At 47.9% G+C, this 26,626-nt stretch overlaps 2 protein-coding genes across 3 annotated transcripts in view; both read left to right on the top strand.

The window, feature by feature from the left end:
• LOC129394190 (serine/threonine-protein kinase SMG1-like) overlaps positions 1 to 142 on the top strand; it is a 38,535-nt gene extending 38,393 nt beyond the window's left edge. Inside the window, exon 18 of the transcript XR_010110244.1 lies at positions 89 to 142. The gene's annotated coding sequence lies outside the window, so the exon portion shown is untranslated. The remainder of the gene's footprint in view (positions 1 to 88) is intronic.
• Positions 127 to 17,110, top strand: LOC129394196 (nuclear pore complex-interacting protein family member B6-like). Of its 2 annotated transcripts, none has more exons than XM_055099713.2 (7): positions 127 to 246; positions 6,010 to 6,192; positions 9,768 to 9,867; positions 10,031 to 10,175; positions 14,263 to 14,323; positions 14,433 to 14,468; positions 15,819 to 17,110. In XM_055099713.2, the coding sequence occupies exons 1-7, from the start codon at positions 127 to 129 to the stop codon at positions 17,043 to 17,045; spliced, it is 1,872 nt and encodes a 623-aa protein (XP_054955688.2). In that variant the 3' UTR covers positions 17,046 to 17,110. The 2 variants fall into 2 exon arrangements, with proteins under 2 accessions (XP_054955688.2, XP_063453589.1); XM_063597519.1 differs by lacking the exon at positions 127 to 246 and adding an exon at positions 1,857 to 2,468.
• Positions 17,111 to 26,626: the final 9,516 nt, after the last annotated feature.

Genomic DNA, 26,626 nt, shown 5'->3' with positions numbered 1-26,626 from the left:
CCTTTTCTGAAGCCCTTGACCACTATAGACTGAAACATCACCTTGTTTTTCCACTCATTCAACACGTTTTTTTAAAATTATCTAATAGGTTGGCACTCATGATGAGCCCCTGTTCTCATTCTGCAAATGGTGAAGCTCTCTATTGTCCTGACCCCACAGTTCCTGTCCCATGACCAGGGCCAGCTCACCAAGGAGCTGCAGCAGCACGTAAAGTCAGTGACATGCCCATGCGAGTACCTGAGGAAGGTGAGTGAGTGCAGACAGATGGGGCCTGGTGCCCTTGAGCAGTTCCCGGGTCTCAGCTGCCACACATCTCATAGCGGGTGATGCTGGGGGAAGCTTACGCAGTCACAGTACTGGCTTCTTCCTCTTTTTCTTTCCATACAAGTGGCTTAGGGATGGGGTAGAGTAGTTGACTTATTTGGATGAAAACCACTATCTTCTGTCAGAAACTCAAAAGGAATCATTGCTGGCATGGTAACCTAAAGAAAAACAACCAGACAAGTGCCCAACGACAGTTAAAAAGGTTATTTATTATCTTGCCAAGTTTAGGCTGGGCGTGGTGACTCATGCCTGTAATCCCAGCATTTTGGGAGGCTGAGGCTGGTGGATCACCTGAGGCCAGGACTTCGAGACCAGCCTGACCAATACGGCAAAACCTCGTCCCTACTAAAAATACAAAAATTAGCCGGGCATGGTGGTGTGAGCCTGTAGTCCCAGCTACTCAGGAGGCTGAGACAGGAGAATTGCTTAGATTCAGGAGGTGGAGGTTTTAGTGGGCCGAGATCACGCCATTGCACTCCAGACTGTGCGACAGAACGAGACTCTGTCAAAAAAAAAAAAAAAAAATTATCCTGCAAAATTTGAAAAGGAAATTCAAATCAACAGCTTCTAAACTACTTTTTAACATGACTCATAATAAGAAATACATTCTATAGTACATATATATGTTCTATAATTTTGAATAAAAGAATTAACCACATCACATTTATTTTACAACATGTAATACATATTTTTTATTCTCCTTCATTTGTTTTGAATGCTCTGTGCAGTCTACAAAAAGTCCAATAGTAATAATTAAATTAGTCATTAAGTTGAACATTATCTTGTCTTTTAAAATGATAATCTCAAAAATGATCTTTTATTTTTGAGATTTATATAGATACACACACACACACACACACACACACACACACACACACACACACACACACACAGAGAGAGAGAGACATTTTATTGCCAGAGGGAGACATTTTATTGCCATGTTATGATCTTATCATTGAGTTGAAAGGCAATCTTGTTTCATTTTGGATTCTTTCTTATGTTTATGTCTTATAAGGGCACTTTGAATTTCCAAGCAAATAATAATTTTGAATTAGCTTTTAATCGTTGACTTCTAGCACAGTTATATGATCAGAAACATGCTGTGTGATTTGATTGCTCTCAAATATATTGAGATTTGTTGGAACAAAATAAGTCAGGTTAATTTTTGTAAATGTACCATGCATGCTTAAAATGAATGTATCTACATTTGTTCCTGAGATACAGGTTGATGGACGGATGGCTACATGGATGTGATGGAGATGGTTTACTATCGGGACCTTCCGCATCCTGCTGATGTTTTGTTGCTTAGGATATGAATGGCTGAGCGGAGGCTGTAAAACCTGGCACCCTGCTTGGGTATGAGGTTCTTCCTGCCATCCTGCCATCATTTGTTTTTTATGTTTTGTCGCCAAAAGTGACCTTGAGGAACCCTGGGAGCTCAGGAAGGAAGGAGCGCCCAGAAGCAGGGACAGGGAGCTGGTTGGGGAGGACCAGAAATCAGGTTTGTGAAGGTTCCAGAGAGGACCTGTCCTTGCGAGGAGTGTGGGAGACTGAGATGGGGGAGGGGTCATTGGAATGATGCGGGAGCTACTTGGCATTGTCCATTGTGAGGCACCACTGGGGTCATCAGGGATTGGTGGAGAGGGAGTATAAAGCCCCAGGGTTGCCAAGGGAGGGCCCAGACCGAAGAAGGTTTGGTGGATAGCAGAACCTTTTTGTCTCCCTCTAATTGCTCCTAAGCCTCACGCTCCCTTGCCCCGCGTGTCCTGTTGCTTCCCTGATCTTCTCCGTGACCTGTAGCTAAACCTTCCACCAGCGCTTGAGAACTTAATTTGAACCGGATCCTTTCCCAGACCCCTTTCTTCTCCTCCTCCTCCTCCACCTCCTCCAGGTGCCCAACAGCCCCCTTCTCCTTTCCCTTCCCTTACTTCCCCCCTTCCCCTCCCCTTCCCCTCCCCCTCCCCTCCCCGTCCCCAACTCAGATCCGGCCCCGGTCCCCGTCCCCTTCCTTCCCCCGTGCCCTGAGCCACCTCCACCTCTGTCCTGGCCGCCTCAGGGCGCCCTGAAAGGACCAGGACATGCGTCTGCGGTGGTGGCTCCTCTTTTGGCTCCTGCTGGGATTTATCAGCCATCATCCCACCCCTGTGAGTAGACGCTGGACCCGCGGGGTTTCTTCCTTTTTACTGGGCTGTGTCACGCGGCATGAAATTACACAGCTCAGGCCTGTAATCCCAGCACTTTAGGGGGCCGAGGTGGGCAGATCACTCGAGTCCAGGAGTTGAAGAGTAGCCAGGGCATCATAGCGAAACCCCATCTCTACAAAAAATTCCAAAAAAGATTAGTTGGGCCTGGTGGTGCCTACCTGTTATCCCAGTTACTGGAGAGGCTGAGGTGGGAGGATCGCTTGGGCCCAGGAGCTGGACGTTGCAGTGAGCCGAGATGGCCCCGCTGCACTCTTGTCTCTAACAAACAAAATGGACCAAAACAAAGTGAAATGTCATTTGATTTGTGTCATCTGGTTTGATGACTTTTTTTTTTTTTTTTTTTTTTTTAGACAGAGTCTCACTCTGTCGCCCAGGCTGGAGTGCAGTGGCAAGATCTCGGCTCACTGCAACCTCTGCTTCCGGGGTTCAAGCAATTGTCCTGCCTCAGCCTCCTGAGTAGCTCAGATTACAACGCCTGCCTAATTTTTGTATTTTTAGTAGACCACCACGCCTGGCTAATTTTTGTATTTTTAGTAGAGACGGGGTTTCACCATGTTCGCCAGGATGGTCTCCATCTCTTGACCTCGTGATCTGCCTGCCTCGGCCTCCCAGTGCTGGGATTACAGGCGTGAGCCACCGCGCCTGGCCAAAATATATAACCTTAAGTGTAAGTTTACTAACTTTGGAAAGTACATACACCAGCATAAACCAACCCCCTTTCAAGATCTACATTATTTTATTTATTTATTTATTTATTTGAGACAGTTTCTCCCTTGTTGCCCAGGCTGGAGTGCAATGGGGCAATATCAGCTCACCGCAACCTCTGCTTCCCAGGTTCGAGCGATTCTCCTGCCTCAGCCTCCCGAGTGGCTGGGATTACAGACATGTGCCACCACTCCCAGCTAATTTTGTATTTTTAGTAGAGATAGGGTTTCTCCATGTTGGTCAGGCTGGTTTTGAACTCCCGACCTCAGGTGATCCGCCCGCCTCGGCCTCCCAAAGCGTTGGGATTACAGGCGTGAACCACCGTGCCCAGCCAAGATCTACACTATTATGTCACCCCAGAAAGTGAACTCTCACTCTTCCCAGCCAGTCTCTTTATCATAGGTTAGCTTGCTTATTCTGGAATTTCGCGTGTACAGATGCATGCCATGCCATAGGTACTCTTTTGTGTCTGCTTTGTTCTGCTCAACACTATGTTTCTGAAATCATTACCATTGTTGTATGGTTCTCTAACTCCATCATTTCCATTTCAGACTCAGCATATGCTCAGTTCAACCTGATGAAGGGCTATCTCTGTTTAATTCACCATCTTGAAAGAAACATTTAAAATTGAGATGTTTTCAAGAATATATAGTTAAATCCTGAGGAATCGATGTAGAAATGTTATCACAAGCTGTCTGAACTTACTCAGGGGAAGTCTTCGTCTTCACTCACATAAGAGTCTAATGGAATTAATACCAACAATCTTAGAGAAATCCCACACTATTCATGCCATTTTCATGATCTCCGCCTTGGTACTTTTTTTTTTTTTTTTTTTTTTTTTTTTGAGACAGAGTCTCGCTCTGTCACCCAGGCTGAAGTGCAGTGGTGCGATCTCGGCTCACTGCAACCCCTGCCTCCCGGGTTCAAGTGATTCTTCTGCCGCAGCCTCCCAAGTAGCTGGAACTATAGGCGCGTGCCACCATGCCCTGCTAATTTTTTGTAATTTTAGTAGAGATGGGTTTCACCGTGTTAGCTAGGATGATCTCAATCTCCTGATCTCGTGGTCCACCCACCTCGGCTTCCCAAAGTGCTGGGATTGCAGGCGTGAGCCACCATGCCCGGCCCACCTTGTTAATTTTTAAGCACTAAAATTTGATCCTTATTTGTGAATGAAGTAATCTCTTCATTGTATTTTTTTTTTTTTTTTTTTTTTTTTTTTTACTTATGCTGAGCTTTAAATGACAAAGATTCATATAATCCAAGAGAGAAGTATTATTTAGAGGGATTCTTTTACCATGTGATATATAATAAATGCATCCAATGTTATACATCAATTTAAAAAACAAGTAAATAACTTTAAAGAAAAGATAACTACTGGCCAGGTGCAGTGGCTCACACCTGTATTCCCAGCACTTTGGGAGGCCGAGGCAGGTGGATCATGAGGTCAGGAGTTGGAGACCAGCCTGGCCAAGATGGTGAAACCCTGTTTCTACTAAAAATACAAAAATTAGCCGAGTGCGGTGGCAGGCGCCTGTAGTCCCAATTACTCAGTAGCTGAGGCAGGAGAATCGCTTGAACCCGGGAGGCGGAGGTTGCAGTGAGCTGAGATCATGCCACTGCAATCTAGCCTGGGTGACAGAGCAAGACTTTGTCTCCAAACAAAAAGAAAAGATAATTACTTTATACTTAGCTTGTCTTAGCCATGAGTGACGGGCTGCATGTGGCCCAGGACAGTTTTGAATGCAGTTCAACACAAATTTGTAAACTTTCTTAAAACATTAGGAGATTTTGGCCAGGTACAGTGGCTCATGCCTGTAATCCCAGCACTTTGGGAGGCTGAGGCGGGCAGATTACCTGAGGTCAGGAGTTCGAGACCACCCTGACCAACATGGCAAAACCCCATCTCCACAAAAAATACAAAAATTTGCTGAGTGCATTGTCAGGCACCTGTACTCCCAGCTACTCAGGAGGCTGAGGCAGGAGAATCACTTGAACCTGAGAGGCAGAGGTTGCAGTGAGCCGAGAGCACGCCACTGCACTCCAGCCTGGGTGACAGAGTGAGATCCCATCTCAAAAACAAAACACCAAACAAAAGCAAAAACAAAAACAAATGGCTGGGCACGGTGGCTCACACCTGTAATCCCAGCACTTTGGGAGGCCGAGGCAGGCAGATCGCCTATCAGGAGTTCAAGGCCAGACTGGCCAACATGGTGAAACCTCATCTCTACTAAAAATACAAAAATTAGTCGGGCATGGTGGCAGAGACCTGTAATCTCAGCTACTCGGGAGGCTGAGGGAGGAGAATGGCTTGAGCCGAGGAGCTGGAGGTTGCAGTGAGCCGAGATTGCACCACTGCACTCCAGCCTGGGCGACTGAGTGGAGCGGAACTCTGTCTCCAAAAAAAAAAAAAAAAAAAAAAAAAGAGTTTTTTTTTTTAGATCATCAGCTATTGTTAGTGGTAGTGTATGTTATGTGTGGCTCAAGACAACTTTGCTTCTTTTAATATAGGCAGGGAAGTCAAAAGATTGGATATCCCTGCTTTATACCAAGAAAGACAGCACCCCACATTTGCGATGCCTAAAAACACTACCAGCCATCTGAAAAACATGAGACTTGTAACTTCTGTTCTTTTTTGTAGCAGTGGAATCCCACGGTGATATCTGAGGGATGTGGTTACCTTTTGGAGGAGGTTGACGGTTTCTAGGGATGATTCTTTCTGAGTGAAATATTGTCAGTGTCATTGACCTTTTCATTATTTCAACTATTATTATTCCAGGTTATCAATACTCTGGCTGTCTATCGTCATCGTGAGACTGACTTTTGTGGAGGAGTTCGAGACCACCCTGGCCAACATGGCAAAACCCCATCTCCACAAAAATTGGATAATTTGATAATTATCATTATTGAGTTTCTGAGACCTTACACATTTACCATTCTCTTCTGCACAAATTACCTTTGTGTGAGTATACTAACTTTCTGTAGAGGTATACTTGTAATCACAAATAAGAATAAATTATATAAAACAATTCACATTTCTGGACTTCATTATGAATATGTGGTTTTACCCAATCAGGGAAATGATTTATTAGCATAAGAATTATGAAAATGTCTGCCATTTACATTATGAAAATTAAATAGGTCGGTGTTTGTTTAATAGAATGTCAACAGAGCTTTTGGTCAAAAATAAGTTTTTTTAACCTTTGTGCTATTTATCACAAATGGAGTATGAGGTTTCATCACTTAAATAGGAAATTCTTTCTAAACTCTTCTGCTTTATAGTTCTATCGTATGGGTGGAAGGAAAGCTTCCAATCTCCTCTCTGAAGATTCACTGCAGAAATGAGCTGACAACAGACAGCTTAACAGGAAAAGAAAAACATAGAACAGGCATAAACATGGGAACCAGCTGAAAAATGAGACTGCTAGAAGGGCCGGATAGTTGATGCTTAAAGAGCACCCTGTTGTGAGGGGAGAGGGAGATAGATGGAGATGTAGGCCATTTAGAGGGGCAGCAATTGATTTTTAGGGGAAATGAAAGAGCCCAAGGAACAAACAATTGGCCTGAGACAAAGTTCCTCTGAGGTCATAGGGACGAGGTGACAAACTGCCGGAAGGTGAAGGGCAGAACTGCACTGCGTCTCATGATGCAGAGAAAGCCCCAGAGAATCTCTTAGAACTGCCCTCCAAGAGAATCAATGAAAAGTGTGTCTGGGCAGGGTAATTTTGAATGACATCATTCAAAGTGCATGTTCCCACTTGCAACCGGAGAGAGATCAGTATGTCAAAAGTCTGTACTTGGTAAGAATTGGGCTGCTAAGTTGTGCCATAATTTGTCTTTTGAGCCTTTTTTCCTTTGGGTAAGTTGAGCTCTACATTTTGTCTTGCCATTCATGACAGTAAAAATGTGGTTGTCTGGGGGCTGAAACTCCTTCTGAACAATGATCCAAGATAAAAGTACTAATACCACAATGCTTTTTTATATTCAAGGGAAGAGAAAGTATGTTTCAGTTTAACCACCTAGATAATTACACATCATTTGGCACTGCCTTTCAAGATATGTAGAAAACAGAAAATATATGAGTTATGAAGATATCTAGGCACATTTAACATTCTCTATGCCACTTAGTCCTGAACAGAGAATTTTCGGTATAAATTGGAGGAAGCTTTTTTTTTTTTTTTCTCACCCCCGAGACGAGTCTCCCTCTGTTGCCCAGGCTGGAGTATAATGGTGTGATCTCGGCTCACTGCAACTTCCACCTCCTGGCTTCAAGCGATTCCCCTGCCTCAGCCTCTCAAGTAGCTGGGATTACAGGTGCCCACCACCATGCCCAGCTAATTTTTGTATTTTTAGTAGAGTCGGGGTTTTACCATGTTGGCCAGGCTAGTCTCAAAACCCGACCTCAAATAATCCACCCGCCTCAGCCTCCCAAAGTGCTGGGATTACAAGCGTGAGCCACCACGTGAGCCAGGGGAAGTTTTTAAATTTACCACTTTTTAACAGTTCCATTTAGGAAAGTTCAGTTGAGCTGTTGGACTTGGACAACTTCGCACCTCTCATCTTTGTCGTTGTCATCTAGTCATCTATACCATTACCTCCTAAGCAAGGACATCATGGGTGCCATGAAGCATTCATGCGTGATGGCATTTCTTTGCTTGTCATTTCTTCATGTGTTTGACATTTCTCCTAGCTCCAAACTGGGCCAGCTACCTTTCCTATGAAATCTAGCAGTAGTTGTGGGATTGATGTGGTTTCTCTTTTCATCTTTTTAGATTACCCATTGCTTCTCTCGAAATCCTAGTACATGATTTTTTTTTTTTAATCCTATGTGCAGAAACCAGGAAAAAACAAATTCTGCAAAGAATTTGAAAGATATTATTTCAGGCCAGGTGTGGTGGCTCATGCCTGTAATCCCAGCACTTTGGGAGGCTGAGGCAGGTGGATCACTTGAGGTCAGGAGTTCAAGACCAGATGGGCCAACATGGTGAAACCCCATCTCTACTGAAAAGACAAAAATTAGCCAGGCATGGTAGCAGGCACCTGTAATCCCAGCTACTTGGGAGGCCGAGGCACAAGAATCGCTTGAATCTGGGAGGTGGAGGTTGCCGTGAGCCAAGGTAGCGCCACTGCACTTCAGCATGGTTGAGAGTGACACTCCATCTCAAGAAAAAAGTCATTTCAATGACTACCTCAGGAGATTCATAGGTATCTGACCCACATCTTAGATGGGATTTGCATTGCATTTTCGCTATGATGAGAACAAATATTTAATATCTTAGAAGATTAAAAGCATACTGTGATAATATGGAAATCTTGGTGGGAATTCAGTCATTAGTGAGAATGTTTTGCGTTAAGTTCAAACCAGCAAAAGAGGGAAGGGAAAGTGAACTCTGAGTAGAGCAGGGACAGAAGGAAGATGCTCCAGTGCAGATCAGGAAGGAGCAGGGGGTGAAATGTTACAAATTCTAGATCTCAGAGAGCTGAAGGTAATTACTTCCTTTTCAAGTTGTGAAACGTGTTAACCTGTGGTAAAATACTTAGAAGATGATAATTACCATCTAACCGTGTTGAAGTGTACAGTTCCGTTGTGTGAAGTATATTCATGTCATTTTTTTTTTTTTTTTTTTGAGATGGAGTCTCACTCTGTCACCAGGCTGGAGTGCAGTGGTGGGATCTTGGCTCACTGCAACCTCTGCCTCCTGAGTTCAAGCAGTTCTCTTGCCTCAGTCTCCCGAGTAGCTGGGACTACAGGCGTGCATCACCATGCTCAGCTAATTTTTGTATTTTTAGTAGAGACGGGGTTTCACCATGTTGCCCAGGATGGTCTCCATCTCTTGACCTTCTGATTCACCCGCCTCAGCCTCCCAAAGTGCTGGGATTACAGGCATGTGCTACTGCACCTGGCCTATTTTTTTTTTTTTTTTTTTGAGACAGCGTTTCAATTTTGTTGCCCAGGTTGGAGTGCAATGGCACAATCTCAGCTCACCACAATCTTTTCCTGCTGGGTTCGAGTGATTCTCCTGCCTCAGCCTCCCGACTAGCTGGGATTACAGGCATGCACCACCATGCCTGGCTAATTTTGTATTTTTAGCAGAGGCAGCGTTTCTCCATGTTGGTGAGGCTGGTCTCAAACTCCTGACCTCAGGTGATCCGCCTGCCTCGGCCTCCCAAAGTGCTGGGATTACAGGAGTGAGCCACCGTGCCAGCCTCATGTCATTCTTTGTGTGTGTGTGTGACAGAGTCTCATTCTGTCGCTCAGGCTGGAGTGCAGTGGTGTGATCTCGGCTCACTGCAACCTCCGCCTCCCAGCTTCAAACGGTTCTCTGCCTCAGCCTCCCGAGTAGCTCGGATTACAGGCGCCCGCTGCCATGCCCGGCTAATTTTTGTATTTTTAGTAGAGACGGGGTTTCACCATCTTGGCCAGGCTGGTGTTGAACTCCTGACCCCGTGATCCACCTGCCTCGGCCTCCCAAAGTACTGGGATTATATGCATGAGCCACCGTGCCCAGCCGTCATTCTTATATTATTATTTCCTAGTTGTCTTTCCTGAAGACTATCTTCCAGTCTGAAAATGGAGATGATGGATCCACGGATGTACAGCAGAGAGCCTGGAAGTCCAACCGACGTAGACAGGAAGGTATGGCTCTGTTGGAGTCCCCATAGTGTGGAAATGAGTTTGCCCTGGAAAGGGAAAGAACAGCTTCTTTTCCTCAGGTTTCTCACCTTCTCCTCTCCTCACTCTCACCAAGGGCTGAGGTCCATTTGTATGCACACAAAGAAAAGAGTTTCTTCCTTTCCAGGAAATAAAATTGGCCTGAAGGACGTCATTACTCTACGGAGACATGTGAAAAGAAAATTTAGAGCTAAAATCCATAAGAGGAAGGTGACAACGAAAATCAACCATCATGACAAAATCAATGGAAAGAGGAAGACCGCCAGAAAGCAGTAAGATGTGCCTTGACACAAATACTGTTGTATAAACCATGTGTCAATCAAAGTAGACAACTGTAAAGTCCTTGAGAATATTTTCTACAATATTTGTGGCAAATTCAGTGGGTTCAAAATTGAGTTTGTCCTTTCTGCTTCATTAGTTTAAGCTGTATAATTCCTTTCCCTTCCTACATTCTTGTTTGTCATTTTTTCGGGGGAAGAGGAGTTGCTAGTACTGGCATTGGTTTTCCTTTCTCTCTCTCTTTTTTTTTTTTTTTCCTGAGATGGAGCTTTGCTGTTGTTGCCCAGGCTGTAGTGCAATGGCACAATCTCAGCTCACTGCCTTTTGGGTTCAAGTGATTCTCCTGCCTCAGCCTCCCAAGTAGCTGGGATTACAGGTGCCCACCACCACGCCCAGCTAATTTTTGTATTTTTCCTAGAGATGGGGTTTCACCATGTTGTCCAGGCTGGTCTCGAACTTCTGACCTCAGGTAATCTACCTGCCTCAGCCTCCCAAAGTGCTGGGATTAGAGGCATGAGCCACCACAGCCAGCCTTTTTTTTTTTTTTTTTAATTTTGAGATAGAGTCTCGCTCTGTCGCCCAGGCTGGAGTGCTATGGTGCAATCTTGGCTCACTGCAACCTCTGCCTCCCAGTTTGAAGCAATTCTGCCTCAGCTTCCCGAGTAGCTTGGATTACAGGTGTGTGCCACCACATTTGGCCAAATTTTTTTTTTTTTTTCTTTTTTTGAGACAGAGTCTCACTCTGTCACCCAGGCTAGAGTGCAGTGGCATGATCTTGACTCGCTGCAACCTCCACCTCCCAGGTTCAAGCGATTCTTATCCCTCAGCCTCTTGAGTAGCTGGGACAACTGGCATATGCCACCATGCCCGGATAATTTTTGTATTTTTAGTAGAGGCGGGGTTTCACCATATTGGCCAAGCTGGTCTAGAACTCCTGACATCATGATCCGCACACCTCGGCCTCCCAATGTGCTGGGATTACAGGCATGAGCCACCGTGCCCAGCCCAATTTTTGTAATTTTAGTAGAGACAGGGGTTCACCATGTTGGCCAGGCTAGTCTTGAACTCCTGACCTCAGGTGATCTGCCTACCTCAGCCTCCCAGTGTGAGCCACCACACCCAGCCTGGATTGTTGAATTCAATGCTTGGGTCACCTCCAGATTCATTTTCACAGTCTTTCATGTTTTGGTCATATTACATTGTATTTTGCTGCCATATGACTGATCTTTTTTTGTTAAATGTGAGATACTTGTTAAAAAATATTTAGCAATGAATTGAGGCCTAGTAGCATGTTATCTTGCTGCAGAAGAGATGGGAGTCTACTTCTGGGGGATGGTCAGGGGTCCTCCATACAGGCTGCAATTGAGGTCGTCGGTGCAGGCTCAGTCCCTACAAAGGCCAGGGTATTTCCTGTCCACCTCTATTCTGATGCATGACTCTTCTGGGTCTCAACCAGAGCCAGTGGACTTCAGTATGGGTCGCTTTCATTGGCAGACCCTCAATCCACTTGTTTTCCATCTAATCCCACGCATGTGTGCAAAAGCTGCTGTGCTTCTTTGCATCTCAGTAGTTCCTTCTGGAATTCAGCAATGAAACTCAGGGAAATGGGTTCCAAATGCGAGGCTGACTTTCGTCCTGGGTTTCCTTCTCCTCCATCTTCACCTCATGTCTGTTTACTGCCATGTTAGCAATTGGATGTATTCAATCATGGGTTTTATATTCTGTTTGGTGTCCCCCATTGTTCTCATCAGAGATCAGAAGCTTCAGATGCACTTATGTCAACTCAAGAGTAGAATGCTTCCTTAGCTTCCCTCCAGAGTCAGGTTTTGTGTTTCTAGTTCCCAAGTGCACAGCAGGAGTAGTGATGTCCTCACTGGCTTCTCATTTGCATTAAACTGTGAGCTTCTTTAGCGTGGGGACAGGACCCTGCTCCCATTGCATTCTCAGCACCTCACCACACACTCCTTGTTTGAGGCCACTCCAGACAGCATGTGCTGAAGGATGCCCTGTGGTCAGAAACAAGTTGATTAACTTTCTCTTTGAAGTGTTTTCGTCCCTGTTTCCTAGCGTTCTGGGAATTTTACACATCCTTCCTATAAAACCAAGTATCAGGTGAGATCCTTAGGATCAGGACCATGAATCAAGTGGTGTGAGGGCAACACAGCAAACTTACCCTTTTTAGGCCGTTTCCTTTTTCTGCCCTCAATCTCTGTGAACTGAACCTTGTTAAAGTCAGTCAACACCAGGGTGGATGGTTTGCCGTTGTCACCTATTTTCAGGACATAACACCCTGACTTAGGAGCCATTCCGATCATGTGTAATTCAATAGATGCGCCCAGCATTCAGATTGCCTTTTCTGTCAACCAGGATCTTTAAAGTCGATGACAAGAGTTCCAGTCCTGAATCATGGCAAAGTGCAGTAGTGAACTGCGGGGTTAATGACACCATATTCTGGAAGGATCTCTCTATGGCTGATGGTCTCAGTTCCGGCATCAGCCTCTTACTGAGAATCAGGTCTCACACAGGAGGAGTCAGATTAGGAGCAATCCTCTGCTTCCGATGGAGTTAGTTGTGATGAATTGGTGAGGTCTGGTTTTTCACACTGAACTAAAATGAGCTTTCGCTGTGTCAAGCACAAGACTGACCCCAGAAACACACATAGTGCACCTCATAGAAGCTTTTAATAGTCTTTATATTTACTAAAGAATAGGACTAACTATGGAAGTATGAAGATGAGCTGGAAATGACAGGTGACTTGCCAGCAGGCCAGAGTGTGACTTTTTTTTGTCCCTCAATGGGAGGTGTCCATTCTCCCTTTGGTTGTGAGAATCAGTTGGCTCATTTGTGGAAAGGTTGCAGGGGGGTTCTTTGAATCACAGCCTTCAGATGCCAGAAGGGCAGAGGGAATCCCACACGGGCTGGTGGATCATGTGTGTGCATTTCTCTCCCTTCTAATCTGAGGAAACTAAGCATGAAAGAATGTGAGCATGCAGAAAAGGAGAGGCAGGTATCAGAGGCAGAGGAAAATGGGAAATTGGATATGAAAGAAATACACACCTACAAGTGAGTTCAGAAACTGAACCCTACCCTCCTGGGAAACGCCCATTGGAGTGTTGTTTTTAACCTCTGTACAATGCTTAGACCCAGTAAATGCAGAAATAGAAACAAATGGTCAGAAGACATATCGTGAGAGAGAGAGAGAGTTCACAAAACAGAAAACAAAGTACCTTAATATTTACCAGTGACCAAAAGATGTGAAGCAGCAAAACGTCTCCTGACCCCATTGCCAGCTAGACTGTGTGGAAACTCGGTTCATACCAGCCATTCTAGGGGTGGGGTGAGTTGTTGTCATCCTTAGGAAAGTGTGTTGTTGTAGGATCAACCACATCCTTCAAAAGGACTATGCCTGTTTATAAGCCCAGCTGTTTCTGCCCTGTGAAACACGGTAAGGATATTAATACAAAGAGAATACAGCTTTATGATAAAAGATGCTCAATGAAGGATGAATTAGGGATATACTGAGAATGGGGAAGGAAACTATCATCTCAGAAGTCAGCAGGCAGTAAGCAAGAGGAGGAATCAATATAGCAACAGTTTGGATCAGACCATACAGTTTTTTTGTTTTTGTTTTTATTTTTGTTTTTCTGAGATGGAGTCTCGCTGTGTCACCCAGGCTGGAGTGCAATGACGTGATCTTGGCTCACTGCAACCTCCGCCTCCCAGGTTCAAGTGATTCCCCTGCCTCAGCCTCCCGAGTAGCTGGGATTACAGGTGCCTGCCACCACGCCCGGCTAATCTTTTGTATTTTTAGTAGAGATGGGGTTTCACCTTATTAGCCAGGATGGTCTCAATCTCCTGACCTCGTGATCCATCCGCCTCGCCCTCCCAGAGTGCTGGGACTACAGGCGTCAGCCACCGCGACCGGCTCAGATTGTACTCTTATAGCCATCTGAAATACGTTTTCTAGGTAGAGATAGATTGTGTAAGGGTACAGTTGTGAGGATAACAGAAACATGGCAGATTATTTAAAATCATCCTGAAAGTGGTGCTTTATCTGATGAAAGTGATTGTAATCCATAGGAAAATGTTTCAACGTGCGCAAGAGTTGCGGCGGCGGGCAGAGGACTACCACAAATGCAAAGTAAGGAGCTTCCTCCCCGCAGTTGCAGGATAGTTCAGTGCTGATGCAGATGATGCCACGGCTCTTAGACTCTCTCAACATTCAATTTCTCATGTGTTGGCTTTTTCAGATCCCCGCTCCTGCAAGAAAGCCTCTTTGCAACCGGGTAAGTTTGTTTGTTTTCCTTGCTTTTGAACATAGTCTGCCAGGTCAGGACATGGATACATTTTTCTCCCTACAGCTCTGTGCTCAAGCCCTGCAGAGGGAGATGGCAGAGAGAAAGGCTGCCTACAAGCATCACAGTCCCATCCCTGTTGGTAACCGTGTTGTGCAAAAACACCTTCATCCCCACCCAGTGGGGCCCCTGATCTAATATTCAAAGTGTCAGAGGTTCCATATTTGTAATAGCAAATGGGCCCTGACTGTAAATTAGTGAAGAGTGAATGTAACTTATTACCCACAGGGACAATTCCAAATGAAGGCCTTAAATGATGCTCAGCTAAGCTGGTTCTTGTGTGGCCTCTGTACCTTCAAAAGCTGCCGAGTCCTATGATTACACGTGATGGGACTTGTACACTTGAAGTGAAACACAGTTTTAAAACTTGCTTTGTTTAGAATTCCCACCTCATTTTTCCATGGACAAAAGTATTCTTTATGTCCTAGTGCACTTACAATTTGGTATTACCTGGGAGTGAAAAGAAATATTACAGCCATGCCTAACTGACTTCTTGAGGTAAGATTGTTCTGTCAGAAAACCCTCTCCCAGTTCCCCTGCAGCTCTTCAGGAATCCACATCTCTCCAGAGCTCTTTGTTCTCATGGGTGGCACCTCCAGAGTGAAGAAGATCCTTTGTCAAGAAGGGAAACAGAGGGGAAATGAGAGGGTCCTGCAGGCAGAGCTGGAATCAACTTCCACTCTGCCTCTTGCAAGCTGTGTGACCCTGGGCACAATTTCTCCTTCCTCTGGAAACCTCTGTTTTCTTAGATTTGGAGCAGGGTGGTCACACTGACCTTGCAGAGTTCTGAGAATCAGAGACAGAACATAAAAGGCCTGGAAAACATTCTCCAAAAAGAAGCTGCAACATGTGTGGACAATGGGCTTTTCATTCCTCTCTTACTGTCTGTTGACCTGGTGCAAGAAACATGCTCTGGTGATGGCTGTGAGGGAGGAATGAGGATAGACATAGACACTCCTGTGTCTCAAACATGCTTCTTTATTACTCTGTTATGACTCTGTCTTCCCTGGGGCAGGACCCCAGCCTGCCTACATTTGCAGACAGACACAGTGGCATGTGGAGACAACAGTGTGTCCCAATGACTTTTCTTTACCCCCCAGCTGTCAGCAGTACTCAGTGGAAGGGTGATATTATGACAGTGATACTGCTATTTTGAAACCTGGAGGATGGAAAGGTGCAAAAATCTATCACCAGCAACAGAAGGTGCAGACCGTGTTGGTGGCAGTAATTTTGTCCATCAAATGAATATGTGTGAAAACATTCCCTTCTTCGGCCCTACAGGTCAGAATGGCGGCAGCGGAGCATCGTCATTCTTCAGGATTGCCCTACTGGCCCTACCTCACAGCTGAAACTTTAAAAAACAGGATGGGCCACCAGCCACCTCCTCCAACTCAACAACGTTCTATAACGGATAACTCCCTGAGCCTCAAGACACCTCCCGAATGTCTCCTTCGTCCCCTTCCACCCTCAGTGGATGATAATATCAAGGAGTGTCCTCTTGCTCCTCTTCCACACTCTCCTCTTCCACCCTCAGTGGATGATAATCTGAACGAGTGTCTCCTTATCCCTCTTCCACCCTCTCCTCTTCCACCCTCAGTGGATGATAATCTGAATGAGTGTCTCCTTATCCCTCTTCCACCCTCTCCTCTTCCACCCTCAGTGGATGATAATCTGAAGGAGTGTCTCCTTGCTCCTCTTCCACCCTCTCCTCTTCCACCCTCAGTGGATGATAATCTGAAGGAGTGTCTCCTTGCTCCTCTTCCACCCTCTCCTCTTCCACCCTCAGTGGATGATAATCTGAAGGAGTGTCTCCTTGCTCCTCTTCCACCCTCAGTGGATGATAATCTGAAGGAATGTCTCCTTGCTCCTCTTCCACCCTCTCCTCTTCCACCCTCAGTGGATGATAATCTGAAGGAGTGTCTCCTTGCTCCTCTTCCACCCTCTCCTCTTCCACCCTCAGTGGATGATAATCTGAAGGAGTGTCTCCTTGCTCCTCTTCCACCCTCAGTGGATGATAATCTGAAGGAGTGTCTCCTTGCTCCTCTTCCACCCTCTCCTCTTCCACCCTCAGTGGATGATAATCTGAAGGAGTGTCTCCTTGCTCCTCTTCCACCCTCTCCTCTTCCACCCTCAGTGGATGATAATCTGAAGACTCCTCCCTTAGCTACTCAGGAGGCTGAGGCGGAAAAACCACCGAAACCCAAGAGGTGGAGGGTGGATGAGGTGGAACAATCACCAAAACCCAAGAGGCGGAGGGCGGATGAGGTGGAACAATCGCCCAAGCCCAAGAGGCAGAGGGAGGCCGAGACACAATTACCCAAACCCAAGAGGCGGAGGGCGGATGAGGTGGAACAATCGCCCAAGCTCAAGAGGCAGAGGGAGGCCGAGACACAATTACCCAAACCCAAGAGGCGGAGGTTGAGTAAGCTGAGAACACGCCACTGCACTCAAGCCTGGGCAATAAGAATAAATCCGTGGGTCGAAAAAAAGAAAAAAATCAAAAAATAAAACAAAACCCACACTCCAAAAACAAACTAACAAAGAATAAATAAATAATATAAAAATAAAATAAATACTGCAGTCCTTATGTTATTGCTTTGTTTCAGTATCTGGTATGATTGCCTGAGGGACCTGAGGTTTTTAATTAATTGTGGGGTTTTTTTTTTAATCTTTAGAAGTGGTTGGTTATGTAAAATATTATTATTATTATTATTTTTTTTTTTTTGAGACTGGGTTTTGCTCTGTCACCCAGGCAGGAGTGCAGTGGCTCGATCACAGCTCACTGCAGCCTCAACCTCCTGGGCTTCAAGCAATCCTCCTGCCTCAGCCTCCCAAGTAGCTGGGATCACAGATGCGTGCCACCACGCCTGGCCAATGTTAAAAAATCCTTTAACTTTTTTGTAGAGATGCACTCCTGGACTCAAGCGATCCTCCTACTGGTCCCGACCACCAGCCTCTTTCTGATAAACATTTACACTGTTTATTATCTGATGCCATTTCTATCTTCTTCCTTGTCATCCAGACATCAAAGAATTAGGTTTCTTCAGGGTTTTCTTTTTCAAGTCCTCATTGTTAAAGATCACTCACATTAGGGCCAGACACCACGACTCATGCCTATAATCCCAGCACTTTGGGAGGCCAAGGCGGGCAGAGCACTTGAGGTGGGGAGTTTGAGACCAGCCCAGGCAACTTGGTGAAACCCCACCTCTACTGAAAAACATACAAAAATTAGCTGGGCGTGATGGTGCATGCCTGTAGTCCCAGCCACTTGGGAGGCTGAGGCATGAGAATCGCTTGAACCCAAGAGGCAGAGGTTGTAGTGAGCCAAGATCACATCAGCACACTCTAGCCTGGGTGACAGAGCGAGACTCTGACTCAAAAAATAAATAAAATAAATATCACTTACATTAGATATACCCAAGGGGTGGTCTATAGAGACTTGGAAGCAGTGGTTATTGCAACAGGGGCGCGGAAGTCATCTGGCTATGCCAGGATGCCCAGGGGATACTCGGGGTGGGTGGCATAGTGGTGCTGGGGACTCACCGCACAGGACGCTCTGATTGACGCATTGCCAGGAGTAGCACTCTGTCTTGGGGCTGCAGCCGGCCTCCTCAGCTCGAGTGTAACAACAGTCGTGGCCATGGCAGCACCTGCGGATGTCACATGGGCAGGACAGCAGGTGGGTGAAGCTCTCTCCTGGCCCTCCTCTCTTGCCAGGACCATGGGTGACTGAAGACCCCCAGGGAGGCACAGCATCCTCTTATCTAAGTTTTTTTTGTTTTTTTTTAAGAGACAGGGTCTTTCTCTGTCACCCAGGCTGGACTGCAGAGGCACAATCATAGCTCACGGCAGCCTTGAACTCCTGGGCTCAAGCGATCCTCCCACTTCAGTGTCCCAAGTAGCTGAGACTACAGGCACACGCCAGCATGCCCGGCTGGTTTTTTAATTTGTATTTCCTTTGAGACAGCGTATCTCTCTGTTGCTCAGGCTGGAGTGCAATGGCTCAATCAGCTCACTTTAGCCTTGAACTCCCGGGCTCAAGTGATACTGCCACCTCAACCTCCCAAGTATGCTACTACAGGAACACAAACTCCTTTTTTAAATTTTTTGTGGATATGGGGGTCTCACTATGTTGCCTAGGCTGGTCTCGAACTCCCAGGCTCAAGCAGTCCTCCTACCTCAGCCTCCCCAAATGCTGGGATTACAGGTGGGAGCTACTGTATGCCTGGCCTTATCTAAGCTGTTTCCCTGAAAATCCCCGACTTGGGTAATGATTCCATTGGCCCCACCATGCCCTGTCCTGCCTTCCTGGCTGTGCCCAAGCTTGGTCCCTGCCTGCCTGCCTCACTCTCTGGGTCTCGAGCTTCTGTGACACATGACTCCTCTCTCTTCCTGGAGTGATCCAAGCCCTGCCACTTCCTGACTTTGCCCACACTGTACCCTCTGCCTGGGGCAACTTCATGTCTGCCCATTGTCCCTTAGGCCTCAGCCCAGGCACAAGCCCCTGCCTCCGGAGGTCATCCAGGCCTCACCAGGCTACACCCTCTCGTAAAATTGGATTCCCTCCCTTCAGGGCAGGTTTATAATGAAATCCTCCTCAGTGGCCAGGTGCGGTGACACCCATCTGTAATCCCAGCACTTTGGGAGGCTGAGGTGGGAGGATCACTTGAGGCCAGGGGGTCGAGACCAGCCTGGGCAACATAAGAGAGACTCTTGTCTCTATAACAAATTTAAAAATTAGCTCACCAGGCCAGGCTCAGTGGCTCATGCCTGTAATCCCAACACTTTGAGAGGCCGAGGCAGGTGGATCACGAGGTCAGGAGTTCGAGAGCAGCCTGACCAACATGGCGAAACCCTGTGTCTACTAAAAATACAAAATTAGCCAGGCATGGTGGCACGCACCTGTAATCCCAGCTACTCGGGAGGCTGAGGTAGGAGAATTGCTTGAACCCAGGAGGTGGAGGTTGCGGTGAGCCAAGATCATGCCATTGCAGTCCAGCCTGAGCAACAGAGCAAGACTCTGTCTCGAGACAATAAAAACACACAAAAAATTAACTCGCCAGGATGGCACATGCCTATAGTCCTAGCTACTTGGGAGGCTGAGGTGGGAGGATTCCCTTCAGCCCAGGAGTTTGAGGCTGCAGTGAGCCACTATGATTGTGCCACTGCACTCTAACCTGGGCAAAAGCGAGACCCCAGGCTAGAGTGCATGATTTTGGGTCACTGCAACCTCCACCTCCCAGGTTCAAGTGATTCTCCTGCCTCAGCCTCTTGAGTAGCTGGGACTACAGGCATGTGCCACCACGCCTGGGTGATTTTTGTATTTTTAGTAGAGACAGGGTTTAGTAGAGACCATGGTGAAACCCCGTCTCTATAAAACAAATCTCTACTAACCCCATCTCTACAAAAAACAGCTGGGCGTGGTAGTGCACACCTGTAATTCCAGCTACTTGGGAGGCTGAGGCACGAGAATCATTTGCATCTTGGAGGCAGAGTTTGCAGTGAGCTGACATCGCACCACTGCACTCCAGCTGGGATGACAGAGCAAGACCCTGTCTCAAAAATAAGAAAAAGGAACAAACAACAGCAACGACAACAAAAACCCTCTGTGTCAATCACAGCGTTCAAGCTAGGGGAGAGGCGGCCGAATTCTGCCCTCTGCTAACTAACTATAGCTTTGTGGAAATGGGTGAGTGGCGTGCCCTTTTGAGCCTCAGGGCCCCATCTGTAAAATGGGCATAACCGTCATGCCTGTCTTTAAGAACAGCCTTGGGAGTAAATGAGTGGATCTCATGGAAAGATCTCAGCCCACAACCTTCCACAGAACAGGCGCTTCTCACAGAGTAAGTAGCAGGAGTGCAGAGGCTGCAGGCATGAATCCAGCCAGAGTGCCTGGGTTCAAGTACCAGCTCCCACATCTTGGTAACTATGTGGCCTCAGACAAGTTACTTAATATTTCTTTTTTTTTTTTTCAGAAGGAGTTTTGCTCTGTCACCCAGGTTGGAGTGCAGTGGTGTGATCTCGGCTCATTGAAACCTCTGCCTCCCGGGTTCAAGCAATTCTCCTGCCTCAGCTTCCTGAGTAGCTGGAATTACAGGCACCTGCCACCACACACAGCTAATTTTTGTATTTTTAGTAGAGACGGGGTTTCACCATGTTGGCCAGGATGGTCTCGAACTCCTGACCTCATGATCCGCCTGCCTCAGCCTCCCAAAGTACTGGGATTACAGTTGTGAGCCACCGCACCTGGACACGTTACTGAATATTTGTGTGCCTAGGTTTCTTCATCTGTGAAATGGGATTGTTGTGAGAACACAAAGGGATTCCCAGGGCTGTTCCTAGTGCATAGTCTGGCTGCCTTTGTGTGTGTGTGTGTGTGTGTGTGTGTGTGTGTGTGTGTGTTTGTGTTTAATATAGAGACAGGGTCTCACTCTGTTGCCTAGGCTCGTTTCAAACTCCTGGGCTCCAGTGATCCTCCTGCCTCGACCCAAAGTGGTGGGATTACAGGCATGAGTCAACACACCTGGTCACTTTATATTATTATTATTTTTTTCTTTTGAGACAGGGTTTGGCACTGTTGTCCAGGTTGGAATAGAGCAGTGCAATCTCAACTCACTGCAAACTCCACCTCCCGGGTTCAAGCAATTCTCCTGCCTCAGTCTCCCCAGTAGCTGAGATTACAGACGCCTGCCACCACACACAGCTAATTTTTGCTTTTTTAGTAGAGATGGGGTTTCACCATATTGGCCAGGCTGGTCTTGAACTCCTGACCTCAAGTGATCTGCCCACCTCGGCCTCCCAAAGTGCTGGGATTACAGGAGTGAGCCACCGCTCCTGGCCAATTTTTTAAAGCAACGTTTTCAGCCCATGGCCAGGGTAAGGGGCAGCTGGTACCAAGATCTGGCTTCACTGGCCATGTTATCCAAGAGGCCTCTGCCTGCCTGCAAAGTAGTACTGCACACTGGGATCTCCCTGGACCAAACCCCAGCTTCAGTTTTGGGTACTTCCTCATAAGCCTTGACTACCCCAGAGTGTGAGGGATTTTGTAGCCTGGTCCCAGGCATGCACTCACCAGTCAATGGCATCGCGGCGCTGGCCATGGCCTCCCAAGCCACAAAAGGAACCATATTTCATATAGGCGATGGGAGTCTAAGGACCAACACAACCCACAATTCCTGCCAGTTCCAGGATCCCACGCCGGTGCACACATAATATCCTGGAGGCTGGGGGGTAAACAAAGGTGACAGGCTGCAGGTCAGGGCTTCCCAGACCCCTGGGAAGGGCATGAGCCTGAGAAGAGCCTAGGTGTTACAGCCTGGCTGTCTGGGTTTGAATCCTACTTCCTAGCTCTGTGACCTTGGACAAATTCCTAACCTCTCTGGGCCTTGGTTTCCTCATCTGTGAAATGGGGGATAAGCTGACTTCAACTCATATGAATGAAATGAGATAATGAGTATAAAGCCCCTGGTGCATGAAAAGGCTATTATAATCCGGCTGGGCTCAGTGGCTCACACCTGTAATCCCAAGACTTTGGGAGGCCCAGGTGGGCAGATCACCTGAGGTCAGCAGTTCAAGATCAGCCTGGCCAACATGGTGAAACCCCATCTGTAGTAAAAATACAAAAATTAGCCGAGCCTAGTGGTGCACACTGGTAATCCCAGCTACTAGGGAGGCTGAGGAAGGAGAGTCACTTGAACCTGAGAAGTGAAGATTGCAGTGAGCCAAGATTTTGCCACTGCATTCCAACCTGGACGACAGAGCAAGAGTCTCAAAAAAAGAAAAAGAAAAAAAGGATAACTATTATAATCAAGGTCCTCAAGGTAGCCAAGAAGGGAAAAAAGAGTCATGCATGAAACGTTTGTCCAGTTCCCTGTGTTGGGCACTGGGCATCACGGATGCGCCTACAGGTGTCTGTCACCAAGGTGGGCTCCTCTGTGGCAGCTCCCGGGCCCTGGCACTGCCTTGTGCTCATGACTTCCCCTCCAGACTCAGGGCCCTTGGTATCTCCTCTTATTTTCACTGCCAGACAGGAAGGCCCCTTGGCCTGAGCCCAGCCATTTTTCTAGATCCTGGCACAGCTTGGACATGTAATGGTGCCCAATGCATGTGACTGGAACCCCTGCATTGGACATGAAGGAAACGAGGCCAGCCGGGAAAGGTAACCCCACATTCCCACAGCCAGCAGGAACCCGAGCAGAGGCTTCAACCCAGCCTTCTGACTTGCAAACCAGTGCTCCTTCCTCCTTATACAGTAAAAACAGGGGAAGGTGGCCTTCCGGGTTGCCAGAGCCAAGTGATACCAGCAATAGAGTGGAAACTCACACACAGGCTTGCCTGCTTCCTGGGTTAGGGTTAGGGTTTATACGGCTCCGGGAGGTTGATGCGTTGTGTTTGATCATCCCCCCCTTTTTTTTTTGAGACAGAGTCTCATTCCTGTTGCCCAGGCTGGAGCACAGTGGTGTAATCTTGCTCACAGCAACTTCTGCCTCCCAGGTTCAAGCAATTGTCCCGCCTCAGCCTCCCGAGTAGCTGGGATCACAGGCGTGCGCCACCACACCCAGCTGAGTTTTGTATTTTTAGTAGAAACGGGGTTTCACCATCTAGGCCAGGCTGGTCTTGAACTCCTGACCTCATATGATCCACCTGGTTTGGCCTCCCAAAGTGCTGGGATTATAGGCGTGAGCCACTGCGCTCATCCTGATCATCTTGTCTCTCTTTTTTTTTTTTAGAGACAGGGTCTCACTCTGTCACCCACACTGGAGTGCAGTGGCACAATCATAGCTCACTGCAGCCTCCAAATCCTGGGCTCAAGCGATCCTCCTGCCTCAGCCTCCAGACATATGGGCATGCACCACCATACCCAGCTAATTTTTAAATTTTTAGTAGATCTGGGGTCTCACTATGTTGCCCAGGCTGTTCACAAACTCCTGGCCTCAAGTGATTCTCCTGCCTTGGCCTCCGAAGGCGCTGGGATTCCAGGCATGAGCCACCATGCCCAGTCTCATTTCTGTTTTATCTAGAACATGTTTTCATCACACTGACTTTTTTGAGAAGTCCAGGCCAGATTTAAATTCCATTTTGTCTTTTTATCGGTGGAAAAGTAGCATATATATGTTGCAGGACAAAGATGAATCAAATAGGAAGAAAATGTAAAACACATTTGGGGCCAGGCACAGTGGCTCATGCCTGTAATCCCAACACTTTGGGAGGCCAAGGTGGGCAGATCACCTGAAGTCAGGAGTTCCAGACCAGCCTGACCAACATGGAGAAACCATGTTTCTTTTTCTTTTTTTTTTTTTAATTGATCATTCTTGGGTGTTTCTCGCAGAGGTGGATTTGGCAGGGTCATAGGACAATAGTGGAGGGAAGGTCAGCAGATAAACAAGTGAACAAAGGTCTCTGGTTTTCCTAGGCAGAGGACCCTGTGGCCTTCCGCAATGTTTGTGTCTTTGGGTACTTGAGATTAGGGAGTGGTGATGACTCTTAACGAGCATGCTGCCTTCAAGCATCTGTTTAACAAAGCACATCTTGCACCACCCTTAATCCATTTAACCCTGAGTGGACACAGCACATGTTTCAGAGAGCACAGGGTTGGGGTAAGGTCACAGATCAACAGGATCCCAAGGCAGAAGAATTTTTCTTACTACAGAACAAAATGAAAAGTCTCCCATGTCTACTTCCTTCTACACAGACACGGCAACCATCCGATTTCTCAATCTTTCCCCCACCTTTCCCCCCTTTCTATTCCACAAAACCGCCACTGTCATCATGGCCCGTTCTCAATGAGCTGTTGGGCACATCTCCCAGCTGGGGTGGCGGCCGGGCAGAGGGGCTCCTCACTTCCCAGTAGGGGCGGCCGGGCAGAGGCGCCCCTCACCTCCCGGACAGGGCGGCTGGCCGGGCGGGGGGCTGACCCCCCCACCTCCCTCCCGGACGGGGTGGCTGGCCTGGCGGGGGCTGACCCCCACCTCCCTCCCGGACGGGGCGGCTGGCCGGATGGGGTGGCTGACCCCCCCCACCTCCCTTCCGGACGGGGCGGCTGGCTGGGCGGGGGGGCTGACCCCCCCACCTCCCTCCCGAACGGGGTGGCTGGCCGGGCAGAGGGGCTCCTCACTTTCCAGTAGGGGCGGCCGGGCAGAGGCGCCCCTCACCTCCCAAACGGGGCACCTGGCCGGGCGGGGGTCTGACCCCCCCACCTCCCTCCCAGGTGGGGCGGCTGGCCGGGTGGGGGGGCTGACCCCCCCCACCTCCCTCCCAGACGGGGCGGCTGGCCTGGCGGGGGCTGACCCCCACCTACCTCCCGGACGGGGTGGCTGCCGGGCGGAGACGCTCTTCACTTCCCAGACAGGGTGGCTGCCAGGCGGAGGGGCTCCTCACTTCTCAGATGGGGCGGTCACCAGGCAGAGGGTCTCCTCACTTCTCAGACGCTCCTCACCTCCCAGACGGGTTCGCGGCCGGGCAGAGGCACTCCCCACATCTCAGACGATGGGCAGCCTGGCAGAGACGCTCCTCACCTCCCAGATGGGATGGCGGCCGGGAAGAGGCGCTCCTTACTTCCTAGATGGGATGGCGGCCGGGCAGAGACGCTCCTCACTTTCCAGACTGGGCAGCCAGGCAGAGGGGCTTCTCACATCCCAGATGATGGGCGGCCAGGCAGAGACGCTCCTCACTTCCCAGACGGGGTGGCGGCCGGGCAGAGGCTGCAATCTCGGCACTTTGGGAGGCCAAGGCAGGCGGTTGGGAGGTGGAGGTTGTAGCGAGCCGAGTTCACGGCACTGCACTCCAGCCTGGGCACCATTGAGCACTGAGTGAACGAGACTCCGTCTGCAATCCCAGCACCTCGGGAGGCCGAGGCTGGCGGATCACTAGCAGTCAGCAGCTGGAGACCAGCCCAGCCAACATGGCGAAACCCCGTCTCCACCAAAAAACACAGACGGCGCGTGCCTGCAATCCCAGGCACTTGGCAGGCTGAGGCAGGAGAATGAGGCAGGGAGGTTGCAGTGAGCCAAGATGGTGGCAGTACAGTCCAGCCTCGGCTCGGCATCAGAGGGAGACTGTGGAAAGTGGGAGAGGGAGGGAGAGGGGGAGGGAGAGGACAAAAAATTAAAATTTAGCCAGACATGGTTGTGTGTGCCAGTAGTCCAAGCTGCTGGGGAGACTGAGGCAGCAGGATCACTTGAGCCCAGGAACTTAAGGTCTATTTAAGTAAAGGGTACAGTGAGCTATGATTATACCACTGCACTCCAGCCTGGGGAATAGAGCAAGACCCTGTCTCTAAAAAAAGGTAACAAAATAACATGAATGGATTCCATTTTAAGAGAATGAAGCATCATCGTGTAAGAGTATGAAATTGGAAGCAAAGAGCATGAAGCCAAAAAAAAAAAAAAAAACCATCTGAAGTCAGGGTGCCTGGGGTCGGAGGTGGGGGAGGAGTGAAGAGGTGCAGATGTAAAAAACTGAAGCTACTGTGACCAGTGGATTCGGGAGTTGAAGGAGTCAAGAGTGACACATTCTCCTGACTGGAGGATAAACAAATATGACTGTTTTCAAGAAATAGCTGGAATATTCTTTGTGTTCAGAAGTACAAGAACAGCACATATGGAGGGCGGACTGATACTGAAGTTGAAGAGAAGCCTTCTGACGTGCACTAACTAGATTCTAGACTCAGCTTCTGTCACAAGGAGCCCCAAACAGTGACTCAGCAAAATAGCTTATTTCTCATGTGACAGTTCAGAGGTGATTGGTCCAGGGTTAGGGTTAGACAACAACCGTTATGCAAAATCATCTAGGGACCCAGGGCTGCGCTGTCATGTTGCTCTTGCATCCCCGAGGTTGTCATCTGTGTGGTTAAAGCGGCTCACCAGCCCCAAGTCCTCGTTCAAGCCCATGCAAAAGGAAGCGGAAATACAGGGCCTGGAAATTACACTGATCCCATTGGCCAGAACTTAGTCTCACCTTCTTACCACCCTATATGTGAGACTAAAATGCCTCTAGCTGGATAGTTACATGTTCATTTAAACTTGGGTCATTTTGTTTCTAAATGAAGGGAAGGGGCACAAGTATTAGTCTGTCACAGAAGAGAAAGAACA

Source organism: Pan paniscus, chromosome 18 (genome assembly GCF_029289425.2).
Source record: "Pan paniscus chromosome 18, NHGRI_mPanPan1-v2.0_pri, whole genome shotgun sequence".
NCBI classification, from domain to species: Eukaryota; Metazoa; Chordata; class Mammalia; order Primates; family Hominidae; genus Pan; species Pan paniscus.
The sequence above is the reverse complement of the archived record's forward strand: the minus strand, read 5'-3'. Positions and strand labels throughout refer to the sequence as shown.

Bases quoted from the DNA above. Each gene is read 5' to 3' on its own strand.
- LOC129394196 (XM_055099713.2), top strand. From the start codon at position 127: ATGGTGAAGCTCTCTATTGTCCTGACCCCACAGTTCCTGTCCCATGAC. The intron at 6,193-9,767 runs GTGAGTATACTA...ATTATTTCCTAG, and splicing joins TCTGCACAAATTACCTTTGT to TTGTCTTTCCTGAAGACTAT. The intron at 14,469-15,818 runs GTAAGTTTGTTT...TCGGCCCTACAG, and splicing joins GAAAGCCTCTTTGCAACCGG to GTCAGAATGGCGGCAGCGGA.